This window comes from Natator depressus, chromosome 9 (genome assembly GCF_965152275.1).
Source record: "Natator depressus isolate rNatDep1 chromosome 9, rNatDep2.hap1, whole genome shotgun sequence".
Lineage (NCBI taxonomy): Eukaryota > Metazoa > Chordata > Testudines > Cheloniidae > Natator > Natator depressus.
Window position 1 is genome coordinate 79,977,164 of NC_134242.1, and position 16,702 is coordinate 79,993,865.

Below are 16,702 nucleotides of genomic sequence, written 5' to 3' on the forward strand. Positions count from 1 at the left end.
CATAGATATTGCCTGGCCTAAACTTAACCTTGCCATCCATAACTCGGGAGGGTCTGGCTTATTTCCCATCTCTGATTTGGGAGAAACAGCCTATGCTGTTTGAAGCCTGGTCCCTCTCTCTGAGTGTCTCAGACTTCTCCCTGAAACATCCTGGCCAGTTTCTCTGACCACTTCCCCTCCCTTTCTGCCAGGTTTAGGTTTCCTTAACAATCAAGCCTATTAGGTCATGTCATGCATCCCTTATTTGCAATGCAGGATTGCTCAGCACACTGTATTTCCCATTGATTTGTCCATTCCAGTTTTAAGTGACTCTAACAACAGGGACTTCAAAGCTCCCTTAGTGTATCTAACCATCGGGATTGTTTGCCAGTACCCCTGGTAACGATTCCTCTCCATCTTCAGTGTTTGCAGCCTTCAAAAACTGGTAGACACTTATCAAATCCCCCGTTTAGTCTTCTTCTGTCCCCATGTATGGTAGCAGGTAACATATTCCCTTCTAATTCACACAGTGCTTTTTGGCATACATTCCTAGATGCTTTCAAAATCCCCAGCCAAGATTTTCAGATGGGACTAGTGATTCTGGGGTGCCTCAATTTTTGGCTGTTCAACTTGGGGCTCCTTAAAGAGGTCTGATTTTCAAAGGCACAGCACTTTCTACAAATTAGATCCCTTTAAGGTGTCTCAAGTTGGCCATTCAAAAGTTAAGGCTCCCCAAATCATTAGTCATGAATATTAGCTTTTCCTGGACATAAGAACATAGGATTCATTATGCCATATAAGACCACTAGTCTGTCTAGTCAGGTAACTTGACTCTATCAGTGGTCTTAACCTAACAATTCATAAGAAGGAATGATATCCCCTTGTTTTTGTTATTTATCTAATAGTGCAAGCCTATGTGGGATGGGATCTCCCTTCTGAACCCCACGAGTGATCAATAAATGCTATGAAGAATGAAATTTGCTTTTTTCTCATAATTTTGGACTAACTTGTTCTTTATTATTGCTGTTTTCATGAGTAGCATAACAGTGGGCTAAGGAGCTGCATCTTCCAACGTGCATGCTTCAGTTCTCTTAGCAGACCATGGTGAGGCCTCCAAAAGCCGCCCTTGACATGCTGAGATGTTTCCAGTATTCCCTGCTTCCCTCCATACCCTAGTTGCTGAATTCTCCCACTACCACTAAGTGGCCTCATCCCTCCCCTAGCAGTCTGTAAAAATCCACCGAAAGCTAAATTCACAGCTGGTATAAATTGGCATAGCTCCACCAGCTAAGGCTTTGGCTCCAGAATGCATTCTCTCCCTAGCTGCCAAGTCTTTCTGCTACCCTCATTCGCATTAAGTGACTTGACCTGATGCCCAGCTAACCTCAACTCACAAAAATACTGACCCAAATTCCTCCCAAGGGTCATACCATCCTAATTTCTTCTGACATCTCAAACCTCTGCAGCTCAGTTGTCAAACATTCCCAGTTTCCAAGTGTCTTCTACCTGGAAATCATATGACATCTTAAGGGTTAACCGGCCCATTCGTTAAACTCTTTTTAAAAAGGGAGGGGAGGCACACTTGTATTTTCAGATATAATCAAGGTAATTTCCCTTTGTTCACCAAGCTTTCCACACTGCAGATGAAAGAATGTCATTACTGGATGAAAATCATGTTATCAATACTACTTCCCTGCAAATACGTAAAATACATGGTGCAAATCCCATTGCTCATAAATTACATGGGCCGTAAACCAATGTTCCCTCTAATTTTTGACAGGCCGTGTGCGCAAAAAATTTCTTCTGTGCAAATTTTTGAAGCAGAGTTCAAATTTGTGTGCCATGAGTCAAATGCGCCCAAGCGAGTAAAATGCTTATACATTTAAAACGTTTTAATTTGCAATTTGTGATAATAATAGTTTGACACCATGTTATTTTATAAATGTCATTTTTAAATACTTAGACAAAGTAAATTTAACCTCCTTTCCCCTTCCCCCCCTTGCCAGCTAGTAGAATCTGGCTGTGTTGATAGATGGTGGGCAAACTATGTCAAAAGTCGCCAGTTCGGCCTGGCTCCGATGTAGTATTTCATTTTTTGTGCGCGCGGTGTTTAGGATCTGTGTGCACACACGCACAGCTTAGAGGGAACAGTGCCATAAACTGAACCTTCCAAAGCCCATGAGTGCCCATTATACAGTTACCCTGTGGAACTAGCCACAGCATTTTCAGTCTGAAAGTATTGATGATGATTATGATTTTCATAATACAGATGAAATCGCTTCTTCACTGAAGGAATTACTAATCCGGATAGAATCTGATCTGAGATATAGTTAGGATTTTCAAAGCTAAGCAAGGTCAGACTGGATGAATATTTGGATAGGAGACCTCCAAGGAATACCTAAGTGCAAAAGGAAATGACACTGGTGACTAAGTAGGGGGCACTCTTGCTTCTGAGTCCATTCTGAACAGATACTCCAGCAGAGTGCTGAGAGTGCCATCTGTTGGGTGTCAGAGTAACAGCCGTGTTAGTCTGTATTCGCAAAAAGAAAAGGAGTACTTGTGGCACCTTAGAGACTAAGGTTGGGTGAGATGTGAAACTGAACTCTTGCCTTCATTAAAGACCCCAAAGGACTGTTTGAAGAGTAGAGGTGTTACCCACAGTGTCATGCCCAGACTTCCAGTTGAGTGATTCTGACCACCTAAATTCTCCTTGTAGTTTCAGTTAAATATTTTTTTCTTCCTATCTAGTTCTAAATTGTCATGTAGATTTGCTGTGTGCTGTTAATAAGTGTCACCCCAGAAGTGGCTGTATTTCAGTGAGTGAACTCTGTAGTTCAATAAAATGGACAGTGCAAGGAGTATTTCCTCATCAAATGATTAATACTTTGGCACTATTTCCTGTTGAAGGGGCGTGCTGAGTAGTACACCACAGAAATATGTCAGAAATAAGGCAACTGGACTTGTGATGAGGTTGAGTGCGCCTCCTAAGAGGTGTGAATTCCCTCACTGCCGTTGAAACTCAGGAGAATTGAGGGTTTGCACCATAGTACACTCTCCATTCACCAGCAGTACGGCACCAACTTCAGCCCACTCTGAACTAGAAAACATTTATATTTTATCACCTATCTCTTAAATCCAGCTAATAGATAGGCAAGGTGGTTAGATGCCTGTAGAGGAAAGGAACATGAAATAGCTACCAATCAAGGCATGAAAAAATCCTTAAAGGGTCAGGATCGAATAAGCATAGAAAGACATCTTATATTTGGCTTTACTCTTTTAATTCTTTCAGTGCCAGGGAATTCCTTCTGAGATCACAAGTACAAAAGGCATTTTGGAAAGAAGTTAGGAGCAAAGTAGAGATGGCTTGAAATCCTTTCAGGGTTTTTGGTTTTGAGGGGGGTTTTTTAAGATGAGAAACCTAAGTGATTCAAACTGACATTGCCTAGCACTAAAATACTGCTCAATTTCAATTGACAATACATCATCTCTCTTTGCTGCATTTGCCCTGACAAATGATAAACTGCAAAGCTACTTTTTTCCCCTCATGCTCAACAGCATTCCCTCAACCCCCCTGCCCTACTGAACAATCGTACTATGCAGCTGCAACCCTTGGAGTCTACCCTGGTGCAGAGTTCTGCACGAACCAGCAGAAGGAGCTCCAAGTCTGATCAAGACTTGTGTAACTGCCTCCCTGTGCCTAGGGAAAAGCAGCATGACTTCTGTGCCTGGAAATTTTTCCTGATCTATTTTGAATTCTGTTCACAGAGGCAGCCTGAGATTGCAGCATTCTTCACTGGGAAGGAGCTTTACTCATTTTTTCTGGTTAAATTGCAATAGAGTTATGGCTTTGCATATAAAAAAAAAATCCTTAAAGAGACAATTTAGCACAGCTACTTGAAGCTCTGATGAGGGAGGAAACCAGCTCAGTTCAGATATAAATATATTAACCCTTCATTCATTCTGAGAACTAATCTTGTTCTGAGGTTTTGAAGATGTTCTGGTAAGTGGGATTTTTCTCCCACATCCAGTGTTTCACCGTGACCAGAAATACACAGATACCCGAAGAAAGGCCATTCTTGTGGCGTTTTTATCTGCTATTGGAGGTGACATGTTGAAAACCTCACGAGAAAAGCTACTCTCGTGGGATTGCCGAATTTCCTCTGCAGAGCCCAAATACTCATATTTGCATGCACACAAATGCAAGGCCAAAATAACACATGCCTCCATGTCTGTAGCTGTAGTAATTGCATGCACAAGTTAGACATACAATTTTGACAGTTTAGTTCCTCTTTGCTTTCACCTGGTGCCCAGGGTAGCTGGAGCCAATTTGCCCCCTCCTTCTATGCAAATTAGATCAGCCTCAGGACTTTTCTAATTTAGGTAAACTGCCATGGTCATGGATCACTGGAACATAGCATGATTTGGCCACATTCCCTGTCACACTTTATCTTCTGCCACTACGTGGAGTGAGCCACCAGGGATTATTATAGAGCTGGCTATGTCGGTTCTATACCAGGTGGGGATTTCCCCATGCCACAGGTATCTTCAGATGCTGAACTAGAGTCTAGATGCCTGAGCAGTCTAATTGGAGGATGGAGGTATCCTGCTGTCTCTATGATATCCTAGAGCCAAACCATTTAAGATTGGCCCTGGCCCCTGTCTCTAATGATGGGGCATCAAGCACTCAGTGGAACTGGCATTCTACTGTGCAAGGATCTTACTCAAGATTCACATATGTGAGGTAGGAAAAATAAGGTTGTAAACGCATGAGATTAGCAATTCTGATCAAGCATCCAAGAGCCTACCAAAGAGGTGAAGGAACCAAACAGATTGTTGTTTTCAGCTTGACTTGGAACACATAACTGTGATGCAGTTGGTTAGGGTTACTAAGTCATGAATCATGCAGCAACTTTTGCCCATGTTAAAAATGAAAAAGGATGACTGTACTTCCTGGACTGGATAGAGAGCAACGTGGGTGGTAGTATTTGTTATCAGATAAAACAAATAGTCGTTTAATTTCTTTGGAGAAATCAGTCCCATTTCCATATTCCTCGTCTCAAAGCACAATTTGAAGAAATCCAGGAAATGTGTCAATTCAGTCTGAAGTCTTATTGGTTTTTAACCAGCCTTGATTGGTATTTACTATAACAAAGGGGAGTAAATTACTTCTCTTCCCTCTCCAGACTATTAAAGTCTTACCTTGTTATAATAGAAGGACCTATATAATGATGCACCAACATTAAAAGGTTGGCAGCTTAGCTTCACGTAATAATGCATTGCATTTTTTGAGAGTTTAATTCTTTGCCTGTAATTGCTTTGAACATATATCGCACCTCCCATCCCCGGATCCCAAAGCACCGGCACGTGAACGTGTGTGTTTGTGTGCTGGTAGAGACACATGCAGAGAATCTAATTTCTTTTATGCCAATCACCGTGGTATCTAGGTGCTAATTGTAATATTTTGCCTTCTCTAGCACCTCCCACCTGCGGATCTCAAAGCGTTTTACAAACATTAATTAATTTAGCTTCATAACCCTCATATGAGGAAGGTGGGTATTGTCCCCATTTTTCAGATGGGAAAACTGATCACAATAGGCTGGCCCACCGTCTCCTGCAGTATAACCCCGCGGAGCAGGAGATCTCCATAAGGTTCCCCCCACATCGTTTTGTCAGGGGGCTGCCCTACCCACAGAATGAGTAGCAGGTTCTGCAGGCAACAGAGGGGATCCACAGAAGGCCAGAACTTTCTGCATTTGCTTCAAAGCTCTGATGTTTCCTCTGCTCTCCCCTGCTTCCTGGCAGTGTAGCTTCCACTTTATCACACTGCCCAAGGACCTTGCTTAAGAAGGGAATTACACTTCATGAATGGTCTCAGCAAGAAGGAAGTATAACCAGTGGGCATATTACCTTTCCCTGGTAATCTCCACAAGCATAGTGATGGTTGTCCCCTCAGCCCCACCATCATCAGTTCAGGGCTACCCATCCTCTACCTCCCCCACAATCACCCATGTGGATCCCAGCTCCATAGAGCATCCTCTGCAGAGTTCTGTGTCTTAAAAACAGTGGACCCCTCACCCCTTATGCATCAGAGGAGGCACTATCTGGCCCAGAGAGATTGTAATTTGCACAAGGTCACATAGAAATTATGTGACAGAGCCATTAATAGACACCAGGACTTCAGACTCACTGTCTTATACCTCAGCCACAAGGCCATCCTTTCTTTGGAATACCTCGCCTGGGAGATAGGGCTGGAAAGTTAGCAGGCAGTGACTCTGGTGAGATTTCCCAGTACTTTCTAGTTTAGAAGCTGAAACCAGGCTGGTGAATTTAAAACAAACCGCTAGGGAAAAATCCTACAGGACTTAGTAGAGGAAGCAATGACTTTTGTCTTTTGAAACCAACAAATGGAATTCTATAGAAGAAGTACAGTTCTCTACAATGTAACAATTCTATAGACAAGACTTCACCTTTTCAATAATAGAGGGATTTCTAGATAACTAATGGTATCTAATGGTTCTATAGGGCTCTAGTGGCTTAAATTATATAGGATTTTTCCATAAGAGAAAAGCAAAACTCCACCAGAACAAAAGTAATTGATCTTTCTCAAATCTCCAACTAGCTTGCCAGTTTAGGTTGCATTTGGAGTGAGAATGTAAGTTAGTTGCTAATTTCATCCGTAGAATTGCCTTCTGCTGCTCATGTCCCCATTGTGTGGGGCCTTGGTTTTTAAAGCTATAGCAAGTAATATCATGAGTACGGTTTTTGACCCAGCTGAACTCTGACTGACCTCTTTCTTTTTCCCTTCCCCACCATCAATGCAGGTGTCAGCTACTCCAGGTCGGTTCCTCCAGCCTATCCACCACCCCAGGATCCATTAAATCAGGGACAATACATGGTGACAGATGGCATATCCCAGTCCCAGGTCTTCGAGTTCACCGAACCCAAACGCAGCCAGTCACCATTCTGGCAAAATTTCAGCAGGTTAACGCCATTCAAAAAATAATACCTAGAGTGAGATGGAGAATTTTAAAATAAAAATTTTAAAAAATTAAAAATAAAAATAAATAAATAAAATTATATTTATAGATGGACCTTTTTTCGGAGAAGCACTGTTGCAATTAAAAAGAATTATACACACACACACACACACACATACATATATATATATATATATATAAATATATATATATAGAAGGACCAAAAACTTTTTTTTGTTGTTTTTGGGAAGCAAACTACTACTAGATACTAGGAAGCACCAATGACTTCTACTCATGTGTCCGATTTTATTTTATTTAATTGGTTAGACAACATCATTTTTTCTCTTCATTTTTTTTTTTTGTCCAACTTGTCATTGTCTCTCCAGGACGATTTCTTGCTCGTTGTGAGTTTGTCACTGAAGTTTCTTGCAGGCCACATTGGTGTATATTTTATTTTATTTATGCCTTTTATTTTTCTATTTTAGAGGTGGGGAAGATCTCTGCTCCCTTCCCCCTTTGCTCCTCCCACCCCTTGACCTTCCCCAGACTTCTTGTTTCAATGAACAGCATTTTCCCCCCAGCATTCTCTGTTCTGAGTCGTTCCAGTCTGGGTGTGCTCTGTTGTGCACTGTGATATGCTGCTCAGTACTTCTATTGCTTTAACTGTTTTTATATGTGTTCTTGGGCCAGGGAGGGGGGTATAAACAAACAAAAGGGGGAACAGATCTTTATTATGTGAGAGGTGACTTCTGTTCAATTGATTTGTTGCATTTTTAACTGTGTTTCATTTCAATGCTGTGTGTTTCAATCACACATGCCATTCCCAGTAAGATTGAAAGAGAACAATGGAGGCTTTTTTGTTTCTCATTTTATTTTATTTTCTCCAGAAATTTTTTTTTTTTAGCTGAGAAATTACCCCATGAGATGTCCAATACTAGCTTTTTCCTACATAAAGATGGCAGATGTTTTAAAATTGCTTGACGGCCTCATGTCCTGCATTCTAGGTAGAGAAAAATTAGTTATTGAACACAAACAAAATGGCCAGTGTTCCTTCTGCAGGAACTAACTCAGAGGACCCATCCTCTCTGCCACACACACACACTCACGCGTAACATCACTGTTATGAACCATTGATTACAGTTTACAGGAGCAACGATCCTAGATGTAACAGCCATTGCTGTACTTGCTTTCTGGTCTGTTATGTTTTATTTAAGTATCCCTAGCTTTGCCTTGAGCCCCAAATTACCAACCAGGACATTAGCTGACAATGATGACCTATTAGGTTAAGGATCATTGCTTAAGTAATTGAAAACATTTACTCAACATTTAATGCCTCCAACCTGTGGAAGAGTTTGAAAACTGCCTTTCAGAAAAGATTGCATTGAAATCAGTGTGACCTGAGACGTCTTGCCATGTGACCAGGACTACATATCCAAATGTAGATCAGCAATCAAACTAGTCTAAACTGTAGCAATGGTTCAGCAAACTTGCACCATTGTCATAGGCTGCACAGTAGTTAGTTAACCTCTCTGTGTCTCTTTCTCTCTCTTTTTCTCACTCTGTATTCAGAGCTGCATTTTCAATGACACCTCCTACAATTTCGCCCTCACCTCAAACACACTAGTTTGCATGTACGGAAGCCTGCAGTTCGGCTCACAAAACAGATCATTGCACACACGATGCCTTTTTGCTTGGGCAAATGTGGATATTTTGCTCACATAAAAAGGTGTACGTGAAAATTTTGCAGATGCTGTTTTGTAGGCTCCTTTGAAAACGTGGGGTGAAATGATCCAAACCCTAATTTGTATTGACTCTTTTCTTTTTAATCTTATCGGCCAAACAAATCAGGCTAGCTACTGATGTAGAGAAATACATCGGGGGGTAGGGGAGCACGGATTTAATTTTTCACCTGAAAAACAAGAACCTGTGAAGGCCACCAGTGAATGATTTCAGTATTTCCAGGCAGCTTATTTTCTTGTAGGGCTAGAGCAAGCACTAAGATAAAGACACCGTGCCATGTTATAAGGGAGTGACCATATTTCCCATCTAAAGCACAAAGATTATCTCGCCACTTTCTTTGCTACTTGAGAAAATACAAATAAGCAGCAAAGAAAGTCCTAGTATTTTAAAAAGAGGAAGGCTCCCCCCCCACCCCCCATATGTAAATGATATATAAAAAAAAGTCCAATCAGGAGGTAACACAATTTTTATATCAGAATCATTTTTAAAATACTCTTTTGTATCTCTGCTTTTTTTATGGCTAACAGCTCAGATTTTAATACAGAATATGTGGCAATTATTATTTTTGTTTGTTTAATAGGATGGGTGTTTAGAGAAGTGAACGAGACGATTCCTCAAAAGTTGTAACGTAAAGGATGAAACAAAACGTCTTACACTTTCTGAATGGCTGGAGAGAGACACACAGAGAGAGACAGATTAGAGCCTCCTTGTCAATATGATGAAAATTACACCTATACCTTTGCCTTTTGAATTGCTTAAGGGAGAAAAGTAACGAGCACGTTAGTTAAGCCTGTTCATTTACTGTTTTGTGCCTCTGAGAGTGAGAATAAAACATCCATTATTTTTATGAGAAGATGCTTCCTTAATATTCAGCACTAGAAAAAAGAAACAACACGGCCACACCATTATTTGCATCATAAATCGAGATTCCCTTGATCCGACAAGGCCACTTGTTGGCTCACAGCTTCTTGCTTACGTGGAAAACCAAAACCAAATAGCTTTGCTAACTTTAAACTACCTGCACCAAAACCAGGCAGCAGGTAAAGCAGATGCAAGCCTGTGTTCCAGAGCAAAGCGGGTTTGGCCCTCAGTTGTGGCATTCAAGAAAGCTCTTCCCATCCCTAAGTTGCCAAGGTGCTGCAAGAAGCGAAGCATTAATAGAAAGGCAAACCAGCAATGGGTCCCACTTTTACTTACTTATTAATTATGAAATAGAGAGCTGGGTTGGGTGGTCTTGTATACTTGAAAGCTCCAGAAACACATTAGATCTGATCAAACTGGGGGTAATTTTTGACTTCGCATGTTATATAGATTTTCATTTCAATGCCAGACAAGAGGAACCCACATACTGTTCCATGGGCAATAGAACCAGAGATTGTAACAGACTTTAGATGTAGAATTTCTCCAGCTGAAACCATATATATATATAATATAAAAACCTCCTCTTCCGTAGGTAAATGATGCGCATTACCCCTTGACCTAGCAGAGGATGTAAGTTCAAGACTTTTGCCTCCCCACCCTCTCCAAAAGATAAAACAAGAACCAACCTAGGTGCATCTAACAGTTGTAAATAGAAAATAATACATAGAAAAATATATTTGAAATCTGTTTCAGTTCTTGGATGGGCACTAGCCATCCATTGCAACGTTATTGATAGTACACTGTGGTGCTTTGGGTTTCTGGTTTTGTTCTCTTTATGCTCTGTCATCTTTTCATTGCAGCTACATTTCAGGGAACATGTATATTTAGTAGCTTTTGTAAGTTCTGCATGGCATCACCACGCTTATTTTTCCTTGAGAAGATCAAAAGAGTCCGGAGGAGTTTAAAGGCACTATGATGATGCGGACTTGTAGCAGAGAATAAAAAAGAACAATCAAGAGTTTTAAAATACAAGTTTGAAGCCAAATACTGATATTTTAGTGCTTTTGGGGTTTTAACAGTATGGGCAAAAAAAAAAATGGATTTTGGTAACCCAGCTGATCCACACTTGCCAGTTTTATTATTTTGTTTATATTGGACTGTTTGACCCTGTCAAACAAGTGTCTAAGTTGTGTGTATAAAACAAAACAAAAAAAAGTGTTGAAAAAAAGTGTTGTAAAGACACTGAGCCTTATGAAAATATTTATGGAGTTAAATAAAAATAAATGAAAAGGCATCTGAAGGCATTTTTAAATCATTTTCCTACGCAGAGTGGTCTTACTCTTTTCCCCAAGGATGTGCAAGAATTGTCTGGATGGGGGGGGCAGTTTGTCAACAAAGCAGCCAGTAAGTGATTCATATGGAACCAGAAAAGGGGTTGGAGTGTCTCCCAAGAAATAACCCACACTCCTTGCCCATGCCCGCCACTGAACTGAGCAGAAACAATTGATTAAGGATGAAAGGTTCAATTCTTATTGGCTTTCAAGTCTGATTCTGCATTAAATAGAGTTCAGGGGGAGTCTTCCCCAGAAACATTGTTTTAAATGATGGATTTGATTACTAAAGTCTGGTCAGCTTTACAACGGAAGAGAAAGGCCACCCAACAGACCTCAAGTTGCTAATACACTGATGTTAACATAAGAAAAATTCCTGAGCATATTGATAGTATAGCAGAGGCTGTATTTTTCTGAGCAGGAAGCCAGTGCCTCTGGCCTGAGTGAATGCCAAACATTAGTTTGCAGTTAAGACAACTCCAGTTATTTAACCCTGGTGTTCAGATCAGTTAGTAACCCAAGGAATTCCCATGCTGATACCACTGTATCTAGAATGTATAGAGACAACACTGTAAGTGCCCAGAAGTGGCTGCATCCAAACAGATACCAATCTCAACAATAACTCTCTCTCTCTCTCTCTCTCTCTCTCTCTCTAAAACAATGAGGAGTCCTTGTGGCACCTTAGAGACTAACAAATTTATTTGGGCATAAGCCCAAGGACTCCTCATTTTGTTTTTACTGATGAAGACTAACACGGCTACCACTTAAATCTCTCTCCCTCTGTCTCCCCTTCCCTTTCACACTCTGTATTCTGGATGCTTTCCTGGGTGACTGGTAGTCAGCATGCTAGCATGGTGCGGGACTGGAGGATCAGCCCACTCATGTTGGCAAACCAATCAGCAAGGGGAATAAAAAAATAAAAGGAAAAATCATCAGTGCTACATGAATTACAGAGAGAATGCTGCAGCATTGCAAGCAGAGTGTTTATTCCAGAGTCTGCCTGGGCTAAGAAGTGAGGTCAATGGAATAAAACCTCACGGATTTGCCATTTCCTTCTCTTCCATCAATACACCGAAAAAGCGTCATCGTATTGTATAAATTTTGCTTGCAGTGGAGAAGATATTGATGATTCTTCTATTACAATGACGTTATTTCTGTTATACGAAATGATTGATGTGGATTGGACCTATGGGGTTTTTTGTTTTGCCTTGAGGACGTTGGTGAAATAGCTGTTTATTACTTGTTTGGGTTTTTTAAATGTACATGATTTTTAACCTAAATGTCCCTTTAATTTTCTACTTTCCGGTTGGCTTAGTGGACAGAGCCAATCGAAGACTGGTTCAACCATTAAAACATTCAGGTTTTATGTAGGTACAAGTTTTATTCATTTTTGTTTTCTTGGTCTTTCTTCAAACATCAGGCATTCAGACAAGTAACCATGGGCTTCTGGCATCCAGCATTCACAGATAGCCATGGACTTCATTTGGTATAGCAGGAGAGAGGCCAAATTTTAAAACCTTGGGCTGCTCCACTGGGCCATATTTTGTTCTCATATACTACTCAGAGTACCTTTCTGATTTCTGTGGTGATATTCCCAATTTACACCTGTGTACCAGGCCCTGATTCAGCAATTCATTGAAGCGTATGCTTAACTTTAAATGCTGAAGTGCTTTGCTGAATCAGAGCCTAAATAGTGAAATCATGGACATTAGGGAAATGACCTGAAAATGACTTTGTCTCTATTAATTATGTCTGGTTTGGTTGTTCATATTACGTCTGCTAACTGCAGCATTACCCCAGCTGCATGTCTGTGAACCGCAATGTCAGGCAATATACATGCCGAATACATCATATACCCATCACCTTGCATGTCAGGTGCCAGGCACTGGCTAATCCTAAGGGTTGTAGGCTTGGGCAGCATAGTCTATAAAATCTGGAGGCTAAGGTGTGTGCAAGGTAGTACCTGAAATGACACAAGTACTGCAGAACCAGCACACTCTACATCAGAGTGATTCATGTTTTTGCAATGCATACATGTTTGTGGTATAGAGAGTACAAGTGCTTTTAGCAAGCATTCTTTGCATCTAACTAATGAAGCTGGACTGTAGGTCCAGGCACAACAGAGTGACAAGAAGACCCTATTCTTCTGTACCGAGCCAGCACCGGTCTTTGCATCTACAGTACTGGTTCAGCATCCTCCAGCGCAAAACACTGTGTGCACATAGAATAGCCCTGCTCAGACTAATCCCCAATTTTTGTCCCGATCCCTAAATGGCTCCCTCAAGGATTGAGCTCATAACCGTGGGTTTAGTAGGCCAATGCTCAAACCTGTACCAGGATTATTCCAGACTGAAGTTGCATTGTGTGTTGGGGGTTTTTTTCCTTAAATTTGTTGTTCAGTATTTGCCTCATTTTTTCCCCCTCTCAGGATCAAATTAATCTCTTGCACAATTCCTCCTCATTCTGCAGCTGAAATAGCTCCTTTGCACGCAATGACCATAAAGCTGCTGAGCTCTTGAAAATGGGCAATTAGCCATTGCTAATGCTGGATAGGACGGTCCCTACTCTGTTCTAAAATGTTCTCTCACCCCAAGAGCATCTCTAAGAATGTGGCTCAATCTCCAGTTTGTTCCCTTCCACCAAACCTTTGGCTTCTCCTTTTCTCACCAAAGCTAGCAATTTAAATCCAGTCACATCATGTGCTTCCTTTGATTGCTTTGGACATTTAATGCTTTCTCCTTCTAATATTGCTTACAACAACAGCAGTGACAAAAATCTGTAAGACAAGAACACTCTGTTTGTTTTAATTTTTCATAAAGGAGAACATATAAAACATTAATCTCTTGCTGGAGCAATAGATTCATAAGTGCCCCGAGAGGCGCTCCAAACATGGACATCTGGTTCTGACACAGACCTCCCTCACTGCCACTCTTGTTTCTTCGCCTGCCCTCCAGCCAGAGAGGAGAATTGTTAACAGGGTTTGGGGAAAGGAGGAAAAAGGGATACTTGTAGATGCTGCTAATTCTTATTGTATAGTCCCCATTTCTGAGCACCTCACAATCTTATCCCTGGGAGGTAGAGCGAATCTGTCTGCTTTCTCCATTTTACAGATGGGGAGCTGAGGTTCAGAAGGCCAGATTTTCAAAGGTGTTTTGGCTCCTAAAGATGCAGATAGGTGCCTAATGAGATTTTCAAAAGTGCCTAGGTGTCTAACTCCTATGGATTTCAGTGGAAATTAGGCAGCTAGGCTCCTTTGAAAATCTCTCTTGGGTGCTTATCTGCACCTTTAGGTACCGAAATAACTTTGAATATCTGCCCCTGAGAGACTAAGTGATTTGACTAAGGTCACACAGGAAGTCTGTGACAGAGCATAGAATTGCAAATTGAACCTTGGTCTCCTGAGTTCCAAGATAGCATCTTAACGACTGGGTTTTCCTTCCTCCCATATTGGTGGGGTGATCACTCCTTGATGGAAGTTTGTTGGTATATTTTAAATCTTTTTGGGGGTCAGTTTGCTTTTATAAATGCTGAAAAGCATAACAGGGCTGGGATCCTTACTGGTTTGGGAAATGGAAACTTGAGCGATCCAATCTTTGCAGCAAAAAGTGAGTGTGTAATATATAAGCAAACCGGATCTGCAACGCTGAAGTTCATGGGAACTTTGTCATAGACTTCAATGGGTGTGGGATCGGGCCCATTGCAAAGTTCGTTTGAAGCAATCATGCACAAGGGATTAGCAGAAAGTCATCGTATGATAGCACAGTTGGGCTGCCTGAATAGTGTGTTACACCAGGAGAAGGTTCTGCAATCAGTGGAACTACTCACACATTTAGGTTGCTGATCTGAATAAGGGAAGCAGAATCAAGCTCATGATTGAGATTGGGCCAGATTCTGCTCTCACTTACGAACTCAGAGTAGCTCTATTGACTTAAGTGAAGTCACTCCAGATTTACAACAGGTATAACTGAAAAAGGAATTTGACCCATGAGATTTCTCTCATGATTGGAGCAAAATTGATCTAGTAAATGCTTGAAGATAGTTTAGAGTATCACTTAACCTGGATCTTTCCTATTGAAGACAGAGTGCTAAGTGCCGGTTTCACTCATATTGGTACTACTAGGATGGGTTGCTGCTGTATTATGTTTGCTGCAAAAAAAAAAAAAAAGATTCTCAAACTTGATGAGAGCAGTCGGAGGAACTAGTTTTAAGGAACTAGCCATTTGCTGAACAGAAAAGGGGCTGCTTTCGTTGCCTTGAAAGGCCCTTTGTCACAAGGTTATTGCCTAACCCAAAATGTGAGAAATGTCCTTTTTCAGTGAATGACAGTGTTTTAAGGAGAGATTCGTTGAGCTATAACATTCCAATCAGTCTAATATGCAGTACAGTGCTTGCTGACCTAGACATTTGATGGCTTTTCTCTCCCATCATATGCCGATCCTGAGTAGATAAGGACAGCCGTTCTTACTGATAGGTAGCAGGTATTTTAGTACCCCTGGAAATTGCTTTCCAAGTACTAGTTTTGTTAGCCATTTATTTTCTGTTTGAAAGCAGGGTAAATGTAAAATATGGGCATGTAAGTTCAAAAGCCTCAATTTGCTATATTTTAATTGCAAACTGAAAACCACTTTTCTGCCAACAGCAAGAATGGCCTTAGGACATGAGGCACATTCTGAGCAATAGACTGGGGACAAACACACACACAACAAAAAGCCTCTAGTGAAAGGAAGCGCAATTTCACAAGGGCTCTCTGTCATCACGTCTGGTGTGTAAACAACAAGCCAAATTCTCTGCTGTTTAAAATGGGCACAGCTCTACTGATCTCCCGGGAGATCTGCTCATTTACACCAGTAGAGACTGTGGCCATGTGAGCATGATTCTGAACTCATTTATACTACACTGTTGTAAATTACTAGAAACTACTTTAGGTCAATGCTGTTTCAAACCAATATAGATGTGAGATCAGAATTAGGGCCAGATCCCCGGGTCTGGCTGAGCGGCACTCAGCATAGGACCTGAGAGGGCAGGGGCAAAGCTGGCTCCAAGGAAACTTTCCTCTCTTCCAATCCTTGACTGGGCAAAGAACGCTTAGGTGCCAACAAAGGGGAGAATTTTGATTTGGTAACATTTAACTGTTTGTATTTTAGAAGACCTCAATATGTCTCAACTATTGCAAACATGATGGGAAATAATCTGGTTCTGACACTGTGAGTGGTTTGTGACATAACTAAAATGGGAAGGTATCAAAATCTGTATGTCCAAATTCTGGTCCCATGGCAAAGCTCCCGCTGGCTGCAGTGGGATTAGGATTTGGCTCATTGGAAGAAGTGAAGTTTCACCTCCTATGCTGCCTTAGGTAAAAATCTGAACAAAACAAGCTGCACAGAGAGACAGACAAGTGGGGAGGGCATCATAAACAGAGGAAAAGCTGAGGAAAGAAACAAGCAGGGAACTCAAAAGGAGACTGGCTAAGCCAGAAGAATAACAGATGCATAAGGAAAGTCTAAAGAGGTTGAAGGGAATAGTGAACCACCCTTTCAGTAGGCAAACTCCTGCTGTCAGACCTGTGGGCCTGATTCTGATCTCACATTGCTGAAAAATGAGCAGAAATTCTAGTGCTGGAAACTGAGTTGTATCAGTGTAAAACTAGTGTAAAGTGAGCTTGGAACTGACTCTGAAGCACTGCTCCCTATTACAGCATCCGCACAAATCTTACATTGACGTGAATGGAAGTTCTACATGTGGGACGCGTGTGGAAAATGCCAGAGAGATCTGCAGCTAATGCAGGGAAGTGGGCATCCCGGCTCCTTGCCTCTA

General features: G+C 41.3%; 1 protein-coding gene across 10 annotated transcripts in view; it reads left to right on the top strand.

Annotated features, from left to right (window-relative positions):
• Positions 1-10,826, top strand: part of ARHGEF9 (Cdc42 guanine nucleotide exchange factor 9) — a 238,795-nt gene extending 227,969 nt beyond the window's left edge. For 7 of the 10 annotated variants that reach the window (XM_074962409.1, XM_074962415.1, XM_074962413.1 and 4 more), the window contains one exon: positions 6,801-8,473. In XM_074962409.1, the coding sequence (XP_074818510.1) occupies positions 6,801-6,982 (182 nt within the window). In that variant the 3' untranslated portion in view covers positions 6,983-8,473. Of the gene's footprint in view, positions 1-6,800; positions 8,474-9,276; positions 10,098-10,149 lie in introns of those variants that run through there. The other 3 variants (XM_074962410.1, XM_074962411.1, XM_074962412.1) reach the window with 3 other exon arrangements.
• The last annotated feature ends 5,876 nt before the right edge of the window (positions 10,827-16,702 follow it).